Below are 16,102 nucleotides of genomic sequence, written 5' to 3'. Positions count from 1 at the left end.
CTATAGCTAACATAATCCTTCCTGTAACTTCCAAGAAAGAGAATCAAATCAACTATCCAAAATAAGACCACAGTGAAGTAAAGTATATACATATCTCCTGTTCCAGAGCCTTCACTCACTGCAGTTTAGTTTTTCTCCTCAGGAACAGACTTAACTGTAATAATAAAATATATTTGTGGGCCACCATAATATTGTGAGAAAAAAAGTGGCTGAAGAGGCAGTTTGTCCCTGTGCTCAGTACAAAGCTAGAATAAGGGTCATATTCAGTGCTGACAACTGGTGGCTTACTGAGAAAATATCTGTAATCTTAAGCCCTATTTGAAAAAATTTATCAAACTCTATGTTCACTGTTCAAATATGCACTCTTTTAGACAAAACAATTAATTCCATCCATTCCTGCTCCAGCAACACAGGAGATTCTATAAGCTGCATCCTAAGGTTCTACTGAGTCCTCGAGTCAAATACAAAGGTGCCACAGGCAGTATATACCGGGACATAAACCGAACAACGCATACTTGAGGCAAGAAATAGGATTTCCCCCTTTAAGTAATAATAATCAACAAATACAAACCTAATTTTCATATTTCATTTTTTATTAGTTTTTTTTTTTTCTTCTGGTAGACAGTACACTTGGGAATCATACTGCACCAGGCATAAGAAGTAAGAGTTCTACCACAGGGACATTTTGTATTCAGAATCCAATATAAATATTTCTAGTCAGACATTTCCATGGCTACAGATATTTGGTTGCTTGATTTATATGCATAGAAAGAAACAGTTGTCATAACTGTAAAAAGCAGTACTTAACAAGTACTTTTAAATGATTGGAACAGTTTTCCTTTAATATTACAATACTGCTTATTGGTTTGGAAACTAGGTCACCCTACATGATGTTTTTTCTCAAAGGCATCATGAGTACTCTGTTTATTCTTTCATTCCTGCATTTTTAGCCTTCTAGTTGAGTTAGGGACCATTTAATCAGAAATCATTGTAGCACTGTAATAAAAAAAGCTCTGTTAAGAGATTATATACCATAATGATTTTTATACTTCTTTTTATAAAAAAGGTATCTGGAGGCTCCGAACAGGCACATGCATACTCAAGGTAAAGGGAACAAAACATAGAGGAGTCTGCTAAAGCACAAAACTTCCTTCTGGTCGTCAATGCCTTCGAATAAATACAAATATTAAAAAAAAAAAAAATCCCACACTGTGATTTAAAAAAAAAAAAGTCTCTTCCATGTCCTGGAGAGTCAGTTTCCAGGAACTTCTCCCAGGCTTCGAGATCAGTCATCGGTCTTCCGAGCCAGCCTACAGAAAGTCCAGTTGTGCTCCACTGTGTTCTCGTTGGCCCGCTCGCTCATGTGATGCACTCGGGTGTTGCGGATCGTGAAACCTTGTTTTGTAATGTATTCCATCAGGTGGACCCGGAGAGAAACTTCCTGGTGATAATCACAGGGTCCGAAAGTAAAGGAAACCTGGCAATCTCTGGTGTCCATCATGTGCTTATTCCACTTCGTGAAATAGTTTGAGATACCTTCTAGTAAGGAATGGACTTTGGTGGTGATGGTTAATTGGGTTATGATGACAGCTACTGGATTGGAGTACTTAGAAAGCTTCCGAGTACTAGATAATTCCACAACTTCTTCAAAAGTATCCATAGGATACAGAGGCTTAGGGTCATTGAGACATTGAATCAAGGGCTCAATCTGATAAAAATCTGCTTCTTTCCGAAGCAGATCAAATTCCTTAAAATCCAGGGGTAAGGTCAACTCTGAAGTTCTTAAGAAGTTGAGGACATATCGGAAAAGAGGTCCATCTCGATCAATGAAGTAATTGCCTTGAGGGTCTCGAGCTGTGGGGAAGTCCCCCCCAAACATAGCTCCAAGCATGGAATCCGGGTAACGCGTCAATGTGGTGAGAGACGTTGTATACAAGTGTCCACCTACATTTAACGTGACTGGGTCAGTCATCTGAAATTTTTAAAAAATGATAAGTCATCTGAAATTTCTTAAATCCTAACTTTGACAAATTAAGAAAATTAATGGTAACAACAAGCAAGGCAAAAGATTCCTTCAGGCTATAATGTATTTAGCAATCCTATAATGTAAAATAGCTTTACTGTCAATGATAAACCTACCCAGATGAAGGGATCTAACATTCTCTTTCAATAAGAAAAGGATAAATCTAATTCATTAAAGCCTTACACTAAAAAAGGAGAGCATGACTTCCAAAGCCACTTAATTTCAGGCCCAGTATCTACAGAGAAGTTTTTAGGTCAGGGTACACTATTGAAGAGAAAAGCCAAGCTAAAATATACTCACATAAGTTTTTTCTGATTAAAAAAAGAGAGACCTTCTTTCTCCTTAACTCAATTTAACACAAAATAGAATAAAAATGATTTGACAGTATAAAGATAATCTACTTTCAATACTTTTGTTTTTCCCACTCAAAAAGGGGAACAAATCGTAAAATTCATTTTAAAAATAAAAATTTGTGCAGACCTAATCTTTATAACTTCTCCATGGAAATAGCAGTGCCAAATACTAAATCAGAATACATAGATAGTCAACACAATCTTATATACCCAAAGGCTAACAGCAGCTTTCAAATTTTATAATCCGATCATGTATTCACTTTTGTAATAATGTTGCAATCTGGCCTTTAATTTTGAAAAGCAAGCTTCTCTAAATAATACACCATAAATATACCTTCCCTTTTAGAGGTTATATGTAAGAAAATAAAAATAAAGACAGAGAGACTTCTGGTACTAGACAAGTGAAATATTTCTTACCAAAGGAAAAGGAAAATAAGAAGACATGCACACTCAAAAAAAGTACAGGTGGGAGAAGTGGCGGCTTCTCAACCTTTAATTTCCCTAACACAAGAAAGTATCCTCTGTACCATTACCTACAAGACCATTTTAATAGTCACTACTCTATAAGTTTTAAGAGCAACATACTTTAAAGACCAAAAAAATATTATGCTCTCAAGTAAGTGATTATAACAAGTTACTTAGTTCATACTGACTTTGCTTACATAAAAACACCACACTAGACCCAAAAAATAAACTAATTAAGCGGGTAGGATGATGTACTAATTTACAATTTTCATTCTTATAAGACATATTATACCTAAGAATACAGAAGAAGGGGGAAAAGACACAAACAAATTATTTGCCAGCCTTCAAAATGCATCTGCAAAAGCATCTCACCATATAGCCCCAGTCTCCATTATCCATCTGCTCCAGCGCTGCTGTCTCGGGAGCCCAGGGTCCAGGGAAACTTGGGGAGAAGAAAAAGACATGTAACAGCGCATGTAACTATGAAAACAGACAAGGATTTTCCCAACCAACAAAACAGACAGCTACTCATCTTTGCTTAGCCAAAACCGGCTACAGGGCAAAGATGTGGAGAAGAAAGCATTCCTCTAGAACCGTCCACACATACCTAAGAGATTGACAATCTTCAGAGAAAAAAATTATCCTATGCTTAGGGAAGGAAGAAGAGCCTAGTAAGTAAACCAGTCATTCAAATTCTACCTATCCTCTCTGAAAATTCAATTTTTACAATTTCTACAGGAGAACATTATGATTAACTGTACAACCCTATCCTGGTGCAAACCTGTAATAATCCTTATCAAAAAGGTGGTTTAAGGAAAGGGAGAGAGGGAAAACTCTTTTTTATCCATTTCAGCTATAGAAACTAAACATCTCAGGAAAAGCATCAGAAGCCATAAACCTCCAAGACACCAGTATCACTTTCCAAGAGAAATACATCAGAATGGTATTTCTTTTATAACATAAAAAAAGCACTAATTATACTTTTAATAATGATATATTTCATCTTGTACAATAATCAAAACAAATAGAAAACAATTTAAATGCCAAATCATCAGAGCACAATTTGGGACAACCTTACAAATCTGGTTGCAAGTCACTCAGCCAGCACTTATGGAGAACCAGCCTGAAGACACTGATAAACACCCAGGTACTAATGATGCCAGTTTGAATTTACTTTTATCTACAATTCAAAAGCACTTAAACACTTTCCCAGCTACAGAAATGCTTTAGTCAGTCCCCTCTCACACGTATCATTCTCCAAATCAACCGGCAAGGCAAACTGCAGAGCAAATTTCAAAAGCTCTGGCAAGAGACAGTAAGAAACATGAACTTATCGGTATTTATCCAGGAAAAGCACTGGCTTTTTTATATGGTCTTTGAACAGATTCACTTTTCCCACTTTTAGAGAAATCTGGCACACTATTCCCAGAACAGGCCCTGGCTACAGAAGATCACAAAGGCTCTTTCTCAAAAAGGTCACTCAGGCATGTCGAGAACATTTGCATAGCACAGCATGGGCTGAAATCAGAGCCTGAAGCATCTATTTTTCCACCTTGCACATTCTTCAAAGAAAACAAGCTAAAATGTGAACCAGACAACGTGCAGTCAGGTTTAATTCTCCATACTCAGCAGTTGGATATAGATAGACCCCCACATGCTATAGGGTGAGAAACGGAACAAATGTCAAATTCAGGGGCGTTGTGACAACCTTTCATTCCTCTGACTTGCTTCTCAGTATTTGCGGTAAACAGAACCAAGAAAACAGGCTTTACCAATTTATATTATGAGCATCTGATTCAGTTACTGATACAACAGACAGACAAATAACTGATTTAAAAGGCCAGTCATCCAAAAGTTCTGATACTAGGCTCATCTTTGGCATCTTCCTATCACCCAAAGTTTTCATTCCTGACAGCCTCAAAAATAATTCAACCAACATTTATTATACGTCAACTTGGTGTGTGTGGCGGGTGCGATGTGCAACGTGGAGACACAGAAATAGGAAAGATACAATCCTTGCCCTCATGGAGCTTTCTATCTGTGAAGAAAGGCAACATGCAACAACTGTACAGAATAGTGCTACATAATGCATGGACTAGCAGAGGCCTTTGGGAAGAAAAAGCAAGAAAAAGCTCGCTCAGGAGAACTCTGCAGGAATATTTGGACAACCTGAGAGGAGGGATTCCAAAATGAAGAAACAATTTAAATAAAAAAAGATGGGCCTTTTTCTCCCACAATATTCCTGATACAATAAGCAATGCATGAATTACTGTCCCCATTTTAGAGATACAAAATAGAGAAACAGCAGATTAAATGACTTGCTCAAGTTCCTACAGCTAGAAAGTGACTAAGAACTTGGATTTTCTGACTCCTAGTCTAGATCTTTCTATAAATCCCCTCTTTGGGTGGAAACTCAAAGAACAGAATCCAAGAAATAAGAAACTGAAAGGACTGACTTTAGACCCCCCAGCAGGTGGATTTTATTTACAAATTTAATAGTAACTCAGTCTAAGTGAGCAGTCACAATGGGTTTGTAAAAATTCCCCTGAGGCAAAATAGCAAGACCCTACTCACTAGGGTGACTGAAGGCTGGTGTCCTCTGTCTTAAGTGAAGTAAAGAACTCCAATCCATGAATGTCCGAATGATTAAATGAGAAATGGGAGACCAAAGACAAAGGAAAAAACCAGACATCATCAATGTTACAGCTGTTACGCAAGGTCTGTCCACCATTAATCCTTTTTACCCCTTTTTTACTGCTAAACCAAAACAAACTAATTTCTTGAACAATCATAAAAAGAAAATTAGATGATGCCTTTGAATCTGTTCCACAGCAAAAGCCCAGGTTCTGTTCGGATACAAAGATGTAAAGAAACCTCAAGCTTAATAATTCAAGAAAGCAATTATGGGAATCTATGTAAGCCCATGTTTCTTAAAAAGCACCCAAAAGCCTCCCTACATTTGTGTAGAAGATACAGATATTAATAATAAAACGAAGTTACGATTAGTCGGTCACTTCCAATAACAATGACTAAACTGTCCAAAAAAAAAATCAAATTGTTCACTAAAGAGCTCTAAGGCGGAAAAAATAGTATTGATCAGTTTAAATTTTATCCCTACTCCTTACTTCTAAACATCCTCTGTGGAGATGCTTAATGCTTAGATACAGCAAGAAACAAAAAAGCAGTTAGATTCCTGGCCATCCAATAGCTGGATAATCAGCCTCTAAATTGATGACTATTAGGAACATCTCAGAGACAATACAGATGAATGAAATAAAACATAATCCAAAAGAATTTCCGGGATAGTGTCAATCTCTCCTACTAAATCATTTTTCAGAGCTGCTAACAATTAGAAAATGATTCATTTGCTTTTCATCTTCTCTCTCTTCTGGAACAGTCTCTAGTGGAGGGCTTAATGAGAAGTTAAATGACCACAAGATAGGCAGCAGAAGGAAGATCTTAAAATGGGCATCAAATGGGTCTGTTTTACTTGATGAAGACAAAGAAAAATCTAATATTCCAGAAAATTTGCCAGGAATAGAGATTATGAGGGTAACAATGAAAAACTTTTTTCTTTAAAGTGACTCTCCTTACTAAAGATCATTTTAAACAGCAGTGAATGCAACCAAGCACAAACAATTATAAAGTTCAAAGAAAGGCTTCCAGCCCTTGAAAATCAGTCCTACCTGAAAATATCTGACCTTTGGTGCAAATAAAATTCTTGTGGAAACAAGTGGCTGACCATTCCCAAAGAATATAAAGCAGTACTGAAGATTCACCCACACTTAAGCTTCAAAGGTTTAATTATGACTAATGTGTAAATTCTGACAGTGTAATGTTAGCAGATAATTAAGCTAAGAAAAACACATACTAAAGAATTTGTAAAAGCCTTAAAAGAAATTGCTAACAATTTCCTAAAGTAGCAAATCTGAAAAATGCACAACCGAACAAGTTAATAACTTAAAGAATAACCTAAGAACCCGGGGCCATTCTCATCACTGCACAGCTACAATCAAGCTTTTGGTTATGATTAGCTAATTCTACATAAATATTCTGGATTTACCATTTCTGCTACAGACTAAAACTAAGCATTCTCCCAGGCAAAAGTCCTACTCCTATGTAACAGCTTATCCATCAGAATACACACCTCCAAACTCGGATAAATAATAAAAACCTGTAACTACTGCCTTCCCAAAGTTTCCAGGTAGCCCTTGTAAAATGCCGTTCTCCTGAAATCTTTGTGTCTGGCATTCAGAAAAGAAGACTCAATAAATTCCATCTATACATACCTTCAAAATGACCTATTGTACGGAATTCCTCAGTTCTTGAAACATGGGAGTTTGAAAATGAAATACTTTTTATAGTTCAGCGACATCTAAAGGGATCTTTGGGGTTAACATTCACATATAGGCTGACACTAGTAGCCAGGCACACAAGGAGAACATGATTATGGTGTTAGGGTATCCTTAACCATACCAACGCAGAAATAGATTGTTTTTCACTAAAATTATTTTTTTCTCTCTCCTCTCTCCATGTAGTCTAGAGGAAAGGAGGTCTAGATTGAAAAAATGACCTTAATGCTAAAGAGCTGTCACAAATAGTTGCAAAATCAGAAGATTCCTCTTACCCTCAGTTTCTACAAAATAAAATAGGATAATACCACCTTCCCAAAAATAATACCATTTAGGCATAACACAAAGGCAACAACCTACCTACAGGGTAACAACAGATCAGGACTAGGGTTCTGAAGTCACATGCAGGCCAGTGCAGAGGAAAAGAGAACTGGTTACTCGTGAGGATCTGTATCCCCCTTCCGTTCTTTTACTAATTATGAGACCCTGAGGAAATCCCTCTTTAAGCCCAGCTTCTTTGCAGAAAAGGAAAAAATAAACAAGATCATGAATAGAAAAGCATTTATAAACAGGCAAGTATTAAACAAACGTGAAAATACTAATGGCAGTAGCATAAACAAAATTTCTGTGGTAAATTGAGAAACTTGAAAGTGTGAACACAAGTAATGTAGAGCCCTGGCATGGAAACAAGACAAATATGGAAGAAAAGCCTCTTAATTTGCTTCCAATCTCCCCAGGTCCTCCTTTCTCCACACCTCCACAAGGCAGAATTACAGGTAAAGGGGAGCAGCCGGCTTGTATAGAGACCACCAGACATCTGAGCTCTTGATCACAGAAGGAACTTCTCTAAAGCATGACTCAGGATTATCTCTAAGGTAAAGCAAAATCCAAATAAATACGTGTGTTCCGTTTTAAACAGACTCTAAATATCAAAATTCAAGACACACTGAGGGATCCATAGAAGGATTCACCCTAGGATTCCTTTATGTAGGAATGCTTTGGGTAAAATATGATTTATGAAAATTTCAATCACACAAATCTTAGGAATGAGCATCTATGGCAGTCCTCATCACTCAATCCTTAGTATCTACAGTATTACATAAAATGAAATATTAGTAAGGACTGATATAGTTCTCAACCACAGACCAAGTTCTCTCAAACTACCAACCCTGCAGATAAGAAGATTTTTCCTTTTCCTAGCCACACATTTGTTTATTTGAAAACATCAGTCTTGGGCTCGGGCCTGTACTAAATGCTGTCCTCTAGCTTTTCTCCTATTCTGAGATCGCACTTGGACATTTGCGACAGAAGAAAATAAATATGCCAAGGAGAAATGGTAAGAGATACCTGGGCTACCCCAAACATTCCTGGCTAAACCAGGTCACCCCGGGTCGGCTTGCCACTCAAACCTCTTCTATCACCAAGTCCTAAAATTGGATTTATCAACTTGCTCCAGAGCAGCTATACTTAAACAGAAACATGATAACTTCAGCAGAATATCCAGAGGCTCTGTTTCGTTTCTCCCGTCCCACCCTCAGACACAACCTCCACAACTGTCAGCCCAGCAGGTGCTTCGGTGGCTCCCCATTACCACGGTCATTTATCACCTCTGACATCAACCATTAAAAATGCCAAGATACACAAATCTGAGCATAAAGAACTCAGCTGCACTCACAGTGTGTCTCTGAAGGCAGAAAATGCCCTAAGGCAGAGCTCAGAAGCCCTGTCACAGCCTTTAAATTAGGGCAAACGGTGGCTAATAAGCGCCACCCCTTAAAACAATCATTTTTGAGCAAAACTCGAGGTGTCCCCGTCCGGGCCGTGCTTCGCTGTTGCCCTGTGGCCACAGTCTCCCCACCCACCCCACTCGGCTCGGCGTGGGACACGAGATGCTCCGGGCCCGGGCGGGGGGTGCGCCCCGGTGTCGCGAGCCCGGGTCCGCCGAAGCCGCACGTCCCCGCGGGGCGGGCCCCGGAACCCGCCCCAGCCCGGCCGCTCGGCCGCGGGCAGCCCGCCGCCGGCTCGTGCCTGCCCCGGAGCGCGCCGCGCCGGCTCCCCACGGTCCCCTCAGCGCGGCCCACCACCGCCCGGATTCTCCTTAACCCCGCTGCCCCCGCCGCTCCGCGCGGGCTTCTCCTTGTGCCTGGCCCTCCCGAGCCCCAGGCCCCCAAGCCCTGGGCCCGCCCCCACTCACTGCGCGGCGGCGGCGGGGGCGGCGGCGGCCCGGCCGGGAGACGCCGGCGGCCGGAGAGCGGGAGCGCGAGGACGAGCGAGCCTGCGCCCAGCGGCGGCGGCGGCGGTGGCAGAGCGGACGACTGAGCCCGCGCCCGGAGTTGCGGCTCCTGCCGCCCGCCGCGGGCGGCGCCTTCCCAGCAGAGCCGCGGCGCCACGAGCGCGGGCGCCCCCTAACGGCGGCGCGGGCGGGAGGCCAGAGGGCCAAGAGGCCGGAGGAGCTCAGCGGGGCGCAGCCTGGGCCGAGCGGTCAGGCCGGCTCCGCCGCAGTCCCGAAGGCCCGCCCCCGAGGCTCCGCCCCCGACCGCAGTTTGGAATCAACCCAGCCCCTGGCAGTTTTCCCTGCGTCCTCGGACTCGGGTCCTCACAGCTGTTTCTCTTGTTTCACCAACACGTATGGGGCCCCGACCATGTACAGCGGCTACCAAGACGGAAGGGGGTCCTAATGTGAGGAGAAAAGAGACAAGACCCAAGGAAACTGCAAAATAATGACAAGTTGTGATTCTAAGTCCTAAGAATCGCCGCCTGGGATTCTAAGTACAGGGTTGGAGGAATCGGAGAATAAGGGGAGGGGCCACACGCGGTGGTGGCCAAGAAGACCTGGACACCCGGCCTGTGGCCAGAACACCTTCTGGCCTTGCCCTCCTTGAGGGGAAGCCACCCTCTGATAAGGCCACCCATCCGGCCCGGTGGGCAGGGAGGGGAAGGGCAGTCAGGCCCAAAGGGTCGACATGGGCAGCCAGGTGGAGAGAAGGGGAGAACTGACTTCAGCAGAGAAAATGACCCGTGCAAAGGCCCTGAGGCCCGAAGAAGCTGGCCCTAGGTGAGCCTGGCGCCGGTATCGTCCTCAGTCTACCACTACGGAAGCCAAACCTGCAGAGCCTAGGGAATTACCTAAAGTCTCAGAGCTAACTGGTCGGCAAGCATAGAGTCCTTCCAAATCCCATTCTCTTCCTGCTTCCTGCTAACCAGATCTCTGTCCTCTTTCAGGCGGGACCAGGTAAATGATGTTGGTTTTGTCCTTTCCCCTCTCCACCAGGATAACCCCTGGCCTTAGGAACTCACCTGTTTTTCATGTCTGCGTGTGCCTGAGTTGGCTCTGGGGTTTAACTTTTATCCGCATGATCATCACAGTCAAATCTGATAATTTGGTTTTTCTCTGAAAACTCAAATCGATAGGTTGAATGAATGGCATATGCTTCATCAACATGATTGAGTGCTGTATTATCATATTCGAAAGGACTAGATGAGGCTACAGGGAAATGTGTATGAAAATAAGCCATGCACAAAATGGCATACGTGGTATAATTCTAATCTTATGTTTAAAAAACACAAATATACAGGGCGCCTGGGTGGCTCAGTTGGTTGAGCGACTGCCTTCCGCTCGGGTCATGATCCCGGAGTCCTGGAATCGAGTCCTGCATCGGGGTCCCTGCTCAGCGGGGAGTCTGCTTCTCCCTCTGACCCTACCCCTCTTGTGCTCTCTCTCTCTCAAATAAATAAAATAAAATCTTTAAAAAAAACACACACACAAATATACATAGACAAAAATTTTGAAGAAAATATGTCAAGTCATTGGTCACAGTTCTCTAGGTAATAGGATGGGAATGTTAGTGGTTTATTCTTAACGCACTTCTGAATTTTCTGTATTTTCTAGAATGCATAGATATTGAATTTATAATCAGAAAATCTAATGAGTTTTAGTTTTTACAAAAGAAAAACACTACCAGAATTACCCAATACTCAGATCTTCAGGATTTGGTGCCACTGGAAATTCAGCACTGCCCCCTGGCTTGCTGGTGTCCTTCAAAGAGTTATTTCCCTTTTCCTCAACCAAAAACAGAGGAATCAATTTTGTCAGTTGTTTTCTCAGAACTATTCCTATATATCTCTTGAAATATTTATTGCTATTATAAATTATATTTTCAAATATGCATTTTATAATATATTGATGATTACTGAAATGTGGATAATAACCTTGTATCCAGCAAACTTGGACTCTTTTAGTTCCAATAAGTTTATAGCCTCTCTTGAATTTTCTGTTAAATAATCATAGAGTCTGCAAGTAATTACATTTAGTATCTCCCTGTCCAGCCTTTATTTCCTGTTCCTTGTTTTACTGCACTAAAATCTTCAGCACAATGTTGAATAGCAGTGATGACAGTGGGCATTTCTATCTTGTTCTTGACTGTTTCGAATATGTTACCCTTAAAAATAGTGTTTGTCGTAGATTTTTGATAGATACCTTTTATGAGGGTAAGGAAGCCCTATTCTGCTTTATTAGGAATGGGTGCTGAATTTTATCGACGTGAGATTTTTTTCCCCCTTATCCATCAGTGGATTTTATTATATTAAACCGTCCATGCATTCATGGAATAAACACACCTTTGATGATGTGTTATTTTTTTCGATGTAGTGCTGGATTGCATTTGCCAATATTTCATTTAGGGTTTTTGCATCCATATCTACGATGAGATGTGCCTGCTAATTTCCTCCCCTCTTCTCTCCTTGTCTGGTTTTGCTATCAAAGCTACATGAGCTCATAAAATCAATTAAGGAATGGGTGTCTGTTAACTATACAGCTTATATAAGAGTGCGATTTTCTGTAGTTTGGATTTTCTATAGGATTCTCCTGCAAACCATCTTGGTTTGGGAGTTGGGGGTGGAAAGTGTTTATACTGACACCCCAACCCACAATATTCAATCTGGCCTCAATCTCTCCACCTAAATAGCTCTTGTGGGGCCACCAGGAATCTCTTTGTTGCTGAATCCAAAAGAACCTCCTTAGATCTCCTGCACTCAGGCCTCCCTATAGGGATGCTGTTGACCACACCCTCCAGGACACAGCCTCTTCCTGGGCCCTGTCCTAGTTTCCCTGCTTCCTCTGCAGCCCCTCCCCTCAGACTCCTGGAGATGCGCCTCTTCTTGCTCTACCCGCCCCTTCTGTCCAGGTTTCTGGCCAAGACCATCCTCTCCTGTCTACCCATCTCTGTGGACTGGCTCAGCCACCTCCATGGATTCCATTATTGTCTCTAAGGCAAAAGATTCCCAGATCCATACCTCCAGCCCAAGCCTCTCTCCTGAACTCGACCCACAGATGCTGCATATTCTGTGCCAGGCACTGTGCTAAGTGTTTGTGCCCTCTGGACCAGTTCTCTATTGCCACGTAATAAACCATCCCCAAATGTAAGGGCTCAAAACATAAACATTTCTTACCTTACAGTTTCTATGGGTCAAGAATTTAGAAGCAGATTGGGTAGAGAGCAGATCTTACAGTCTAGATGTCAGCTGGAGCTGCAGTCCACAGAAGGCTGGGCTGGGGCTGGAGAAGCCACTTCCAAGATCACTCGGGTAGTTTTTAGCAAGAAGCAGTGGTTTCTCTTCACCTGAGCTTCTCCGACAACATGGCAGCTGGGGTGTCCCCCAGCACCAGTGATCTAAGAAAGAAAAGACAGAAGCCACAATGTCTTTTTTTTTTTTTAAGATTTTATTTATTTGAGAGAGAGAGCACAAGCAGGGGGAGGGGCTGAGAGAGAGGGAGAAGCAGGCTCCCTGCTGAGCAAGGAGCCTGACATGGGACTCGATCCCAGGACCCTGAGATCATGACCTGAGCCGAAGGCAGATGTTTAATCCACTGAGCCACTCAGGCACCCCGAGAAGCCACAATGTTTTTTATAACGTAGCCTTCAAAGTGACATACATGTAGTCCCTTGGTCTCACAAACTGACCCTATTACAGTGTGGGAGGGCACCACACAAGCACGTGGGTCCCAGGAGGACGGGATCACTGGGGTATCTTGGAGGCTGCTCACCACACCCTGACAACTCTGAGGACAGACTGCCCACATCATCCCAGGGTACATATGAGAAAACTAAGGCAAGGAGAGGGAAAGTCCTTGACCAAGGCCACACAGCCAAGTGTGAGAGGAGAGCTTGAACGCGACTCTGCTGGGCACCCCTGGGTCTCTCCTCTTGTACACCCCCCTCCGATGGCCCACCACCAGCTTCTTCACCTTCTCCACGTGCAAACCTGAACCCTGTCAATCTGCCACCCCCAAACCTCTCAAGTCCCCCGCTCAGCTCAGCAAGTGGTGCCACCGTCCTCCCATCTGTCCAAACCAGAAGCTTTGAGTCACGCCTGCTCCTCCCGCCCCCTCACTTCCCAGTGCCGGGTAACCCAGCCCTGCCAAGTCTTCCGTCTCAGTGCAGCCTGGACCCATCTCTCCTTCTCTCTCTTCCTCTCCAAGCCACTGACTTGTCTGCCCCGCACATCTGCAGGGGCCCCCTCCCTCACCACCCTCATTCTCTCTGCCCTCACACTACCCACCCGTCCTCTTCTCTCCGGCATGAGTCACCTTTAAGAACACAAAGCTGGTCGTGTCACCCTGCCTGCTTTAAACTCCTTCAGTGCTTCCCATTGCTTTCAGGATCGAGCCTAAATTCCCTCCCATGTGATCTGGCCCCTGCTCACTTCTCCAGACTCTTCCTCTGCCTCTCTTCTCCTCAGGGCCCCAGCCCCTCTGGCCACATTTCACTATCCAGGACCCACTGTGGATTTTTTTACTTTAGGTGCTCCATTATGCTATTCCCTTAGTCTAGAACATTCTTCCCCCAGCCCTCAGCATGCCTGTCTCCTCATCCTTCAGTGTATCGTCATCTCCTGACCTCCCAGCCAAGCTGATGTTGCCCAGCTGTAAATTCCACAGTGTCCACCTCTCTCACCACCTCTCTGCCTCTCAGCTGAACCGTGAGCTCCCTGAGAGCAGAGGCTGTGTCCATCTGTCTTAGAAGAGCACCCTGTGTGAGCACAGTGTACCTGGCACTTAGTACCTACTCAACAACTATGCGCCAGTTTGGTGCATTCTCTCCACTCCCTCCCTCCCCGCTTGTACTCCATATTCTGGCCCCTAGACAATGTTCAGTTCCTCTGGTGAAGCATGGGATCCCTCACCTCCAAGTCTTTGCACATGCTGTTCCCTCTGCAGGAATGCTCTGGCGTCCTGTCCCTCTATTTATTCAGCTAACTCCTATATCTTCATCAGGAAACTAGGCTTGCCAGATTTAGCAAATGAAAATACACCATGCCCAGTTAACTCTGCATCTCAGATAAATAACAAATAATTGTTTCAGGAAAATTATGTCATAAATATTGCATTAAATACAAGGGTCCTTCCTGTATTTCATCTGACAACCCCGAGCAGGAACCAGCATGAGTTCCCTCCTCCTTTGGGAGATTTCCCTGATCTCTATCCCTATCCACTTAGGTCCACTCACCCCTCAACACCTGGGCTCCCAAACCACACCCCTGCCTGCCCCCACTGAGCATAAAGCTCACTCTGTTTCGAAACTGACCTAGAATGTGACCTCCTTGACAGAGAAGATGGTGTCTCAGTCTTCAAAGTGAGTTTTCATCTGGGACAACCCTGGCCACAGGAAATGGTCAGTAAGGTTTACTGAGTGGAGAAATGAAAGAGCACAGAAGAGATGAAAGTAAACAAGATGGAAGAAGGAACCAGCAAATGAAACTCAGCCCAAAACACAGGATGGATCTCTGGGATGATGACTGCAGAGAGGAGCTCCGTTTTCCGCCCCACCTCTATCCGCTGCCCTGTCTCTGTCACTTAGAGCCCCTACCCACCCACCCCCAGCTTCAGGGAGCCTTAGGATTGGTGGAGCAAAAATGCAAAAAAGAAAGTCTGTCCCTTCAGGGGTTTTTCCAAAACAGTCTCCTGAGCATTCAAATGGGAGGGCCTATAGGGTACAATAAAGGGGGGAGTAGGGGGGAGTGTATGCCTCAACCTTAAATTAGAAGATGCTGTGAGGATCCCCTGGGTGGGGAGGTGCCCCCAAAGGTTGTGGGGTGCTGCTCCACTGCTCAGAGAGCTACTGAAGTCCAGCCAGACCACCTGGGGGCTAAACCTACACTTAGCCCACGTGTGGCATTCCAATGACCTCCCACACGGCTCCCAAGCTGAGGACAGTCCCTAGGGATCCCAGGAGGTAAGGGACCCTATAGCAACCAATTGCAAAGATTATCTGGACCCAAAATGTTCCTGAGCTCTTTCCAACTACCCCTCCTGGAGAATTCTGAATAGCCAAGGAACTGGCCAGGGGAGAAGTCCACTCCATCCATCTGTCTTGCTGGTGGGCTCCTTCTCTTCTGTGTATGTGTCTCTCCCTTTCTTGCCCTTGGTCCCCTTTGGTCCTTGTACCTCTGGTTTCACCGGCTGAGGTTCTCCTGGGGCTGCTGAAAGACATTCCTTAGCCTTTGGCTCACTGGCTGCCCCAACTGAGAAATACATTTCCAAACTACCTCCCCACTCCACCCCTGGGGACCAGCCCCAGTCCCTCTGCACACGTGCCCCAGGCTCTAGGCCAGCCCTTCGGCACAAGTGAGCCTTGCAGCCAGTACTTTCCAATGCCTCCCCCACTGCCAGCCATGGAGATGCTTTGGCAAGTTTGATGAGAGCGTTTTTCCTTTTTATAAGTTTCCTAATTACCTGTTATTTCTGATCTTCTCTTTAATCAGCTTCCAGAACTCTGCTGGGAGCTACAGAACCAGCAGGGAGGAATCTGGTTCTCACCAGGGTTGAGACAGAGGCCCTGTGGTTGTCCTTGGATGTCACCATCCTCTTCACCATTATGACTCTGTAATTAGAGAGAATGGATCTGCCATTA

The 16,102-nt window shown here is 43.9% G+C and overlaps 1 protein-coding gene across 12 annotated transcripts; it reads right to left on the bottom strand.

The window, feature by feature from the left end:
* Positions 1-572: 572 nt before the first annotated feature.
* Positions 573-16,069, bottom strand: KCTD6 (potassium channel tetramerization domain containing 6). 12 transcript variants are annotated; one of them, XM_032411620.1, is made up of 5 exons: positions 15,925-16,069; positions 12,642-12,862; positions 10,491-10,591; positions 3,214-3,283; positions 573-1,972 (listed from the first exon to the last, which is right to left on the bottom strand). In XM_032411620.1, the coding sequence occupies exons 3-5, from the start codon at positions 10,499-10,501 to the stop codon at positions 1,286-1,288; spliced, it is 768 nt and encodes a 255-aa protein (XP_032267511.1). In that variant the 5' UTR covers positions 10,502-10,591; positions 12,642-12,862; positions 15,925-16,069; the 3' UTR covers positions 573-1,285. The 12 variants fall into 12 exon arrangements, with proteins under 12 accessions (XP_032267511.1, XP_032267512.1, XP_032267518.1 ...); XM_032411621.1 differs by lacking the exon at positions 15,925-16,069 and adding an exon at positions 14,777-14,857; XM_032411627.1 differs by lacking the exon at positions 10,491-10,591 and having other exon boundaries at positions 15,925-16,067.
* Positions 16,070-16,102: the final 33 nt, after the last annotated feature.

The sequence above is a fragment of the Phoca vitulina genome, unplaced genomic scaffold (assembly GCF_004348235.1).
Source record: "Phoca vitulina isolate PV1807 unplaced genomic scaffold, GSC_HSeal_1.0 scaffold13, whole genome shotgun sequence".
Classification (NCBI taxonomy): Eukaryota; Metazoa; Chordata; class Mammalia; order Carnivora; family Phocidae; genus Phoca; species Phoca vitulina.
This window is presented reverse-complemented; position numbering and strand designations above follow the sequence as displayed.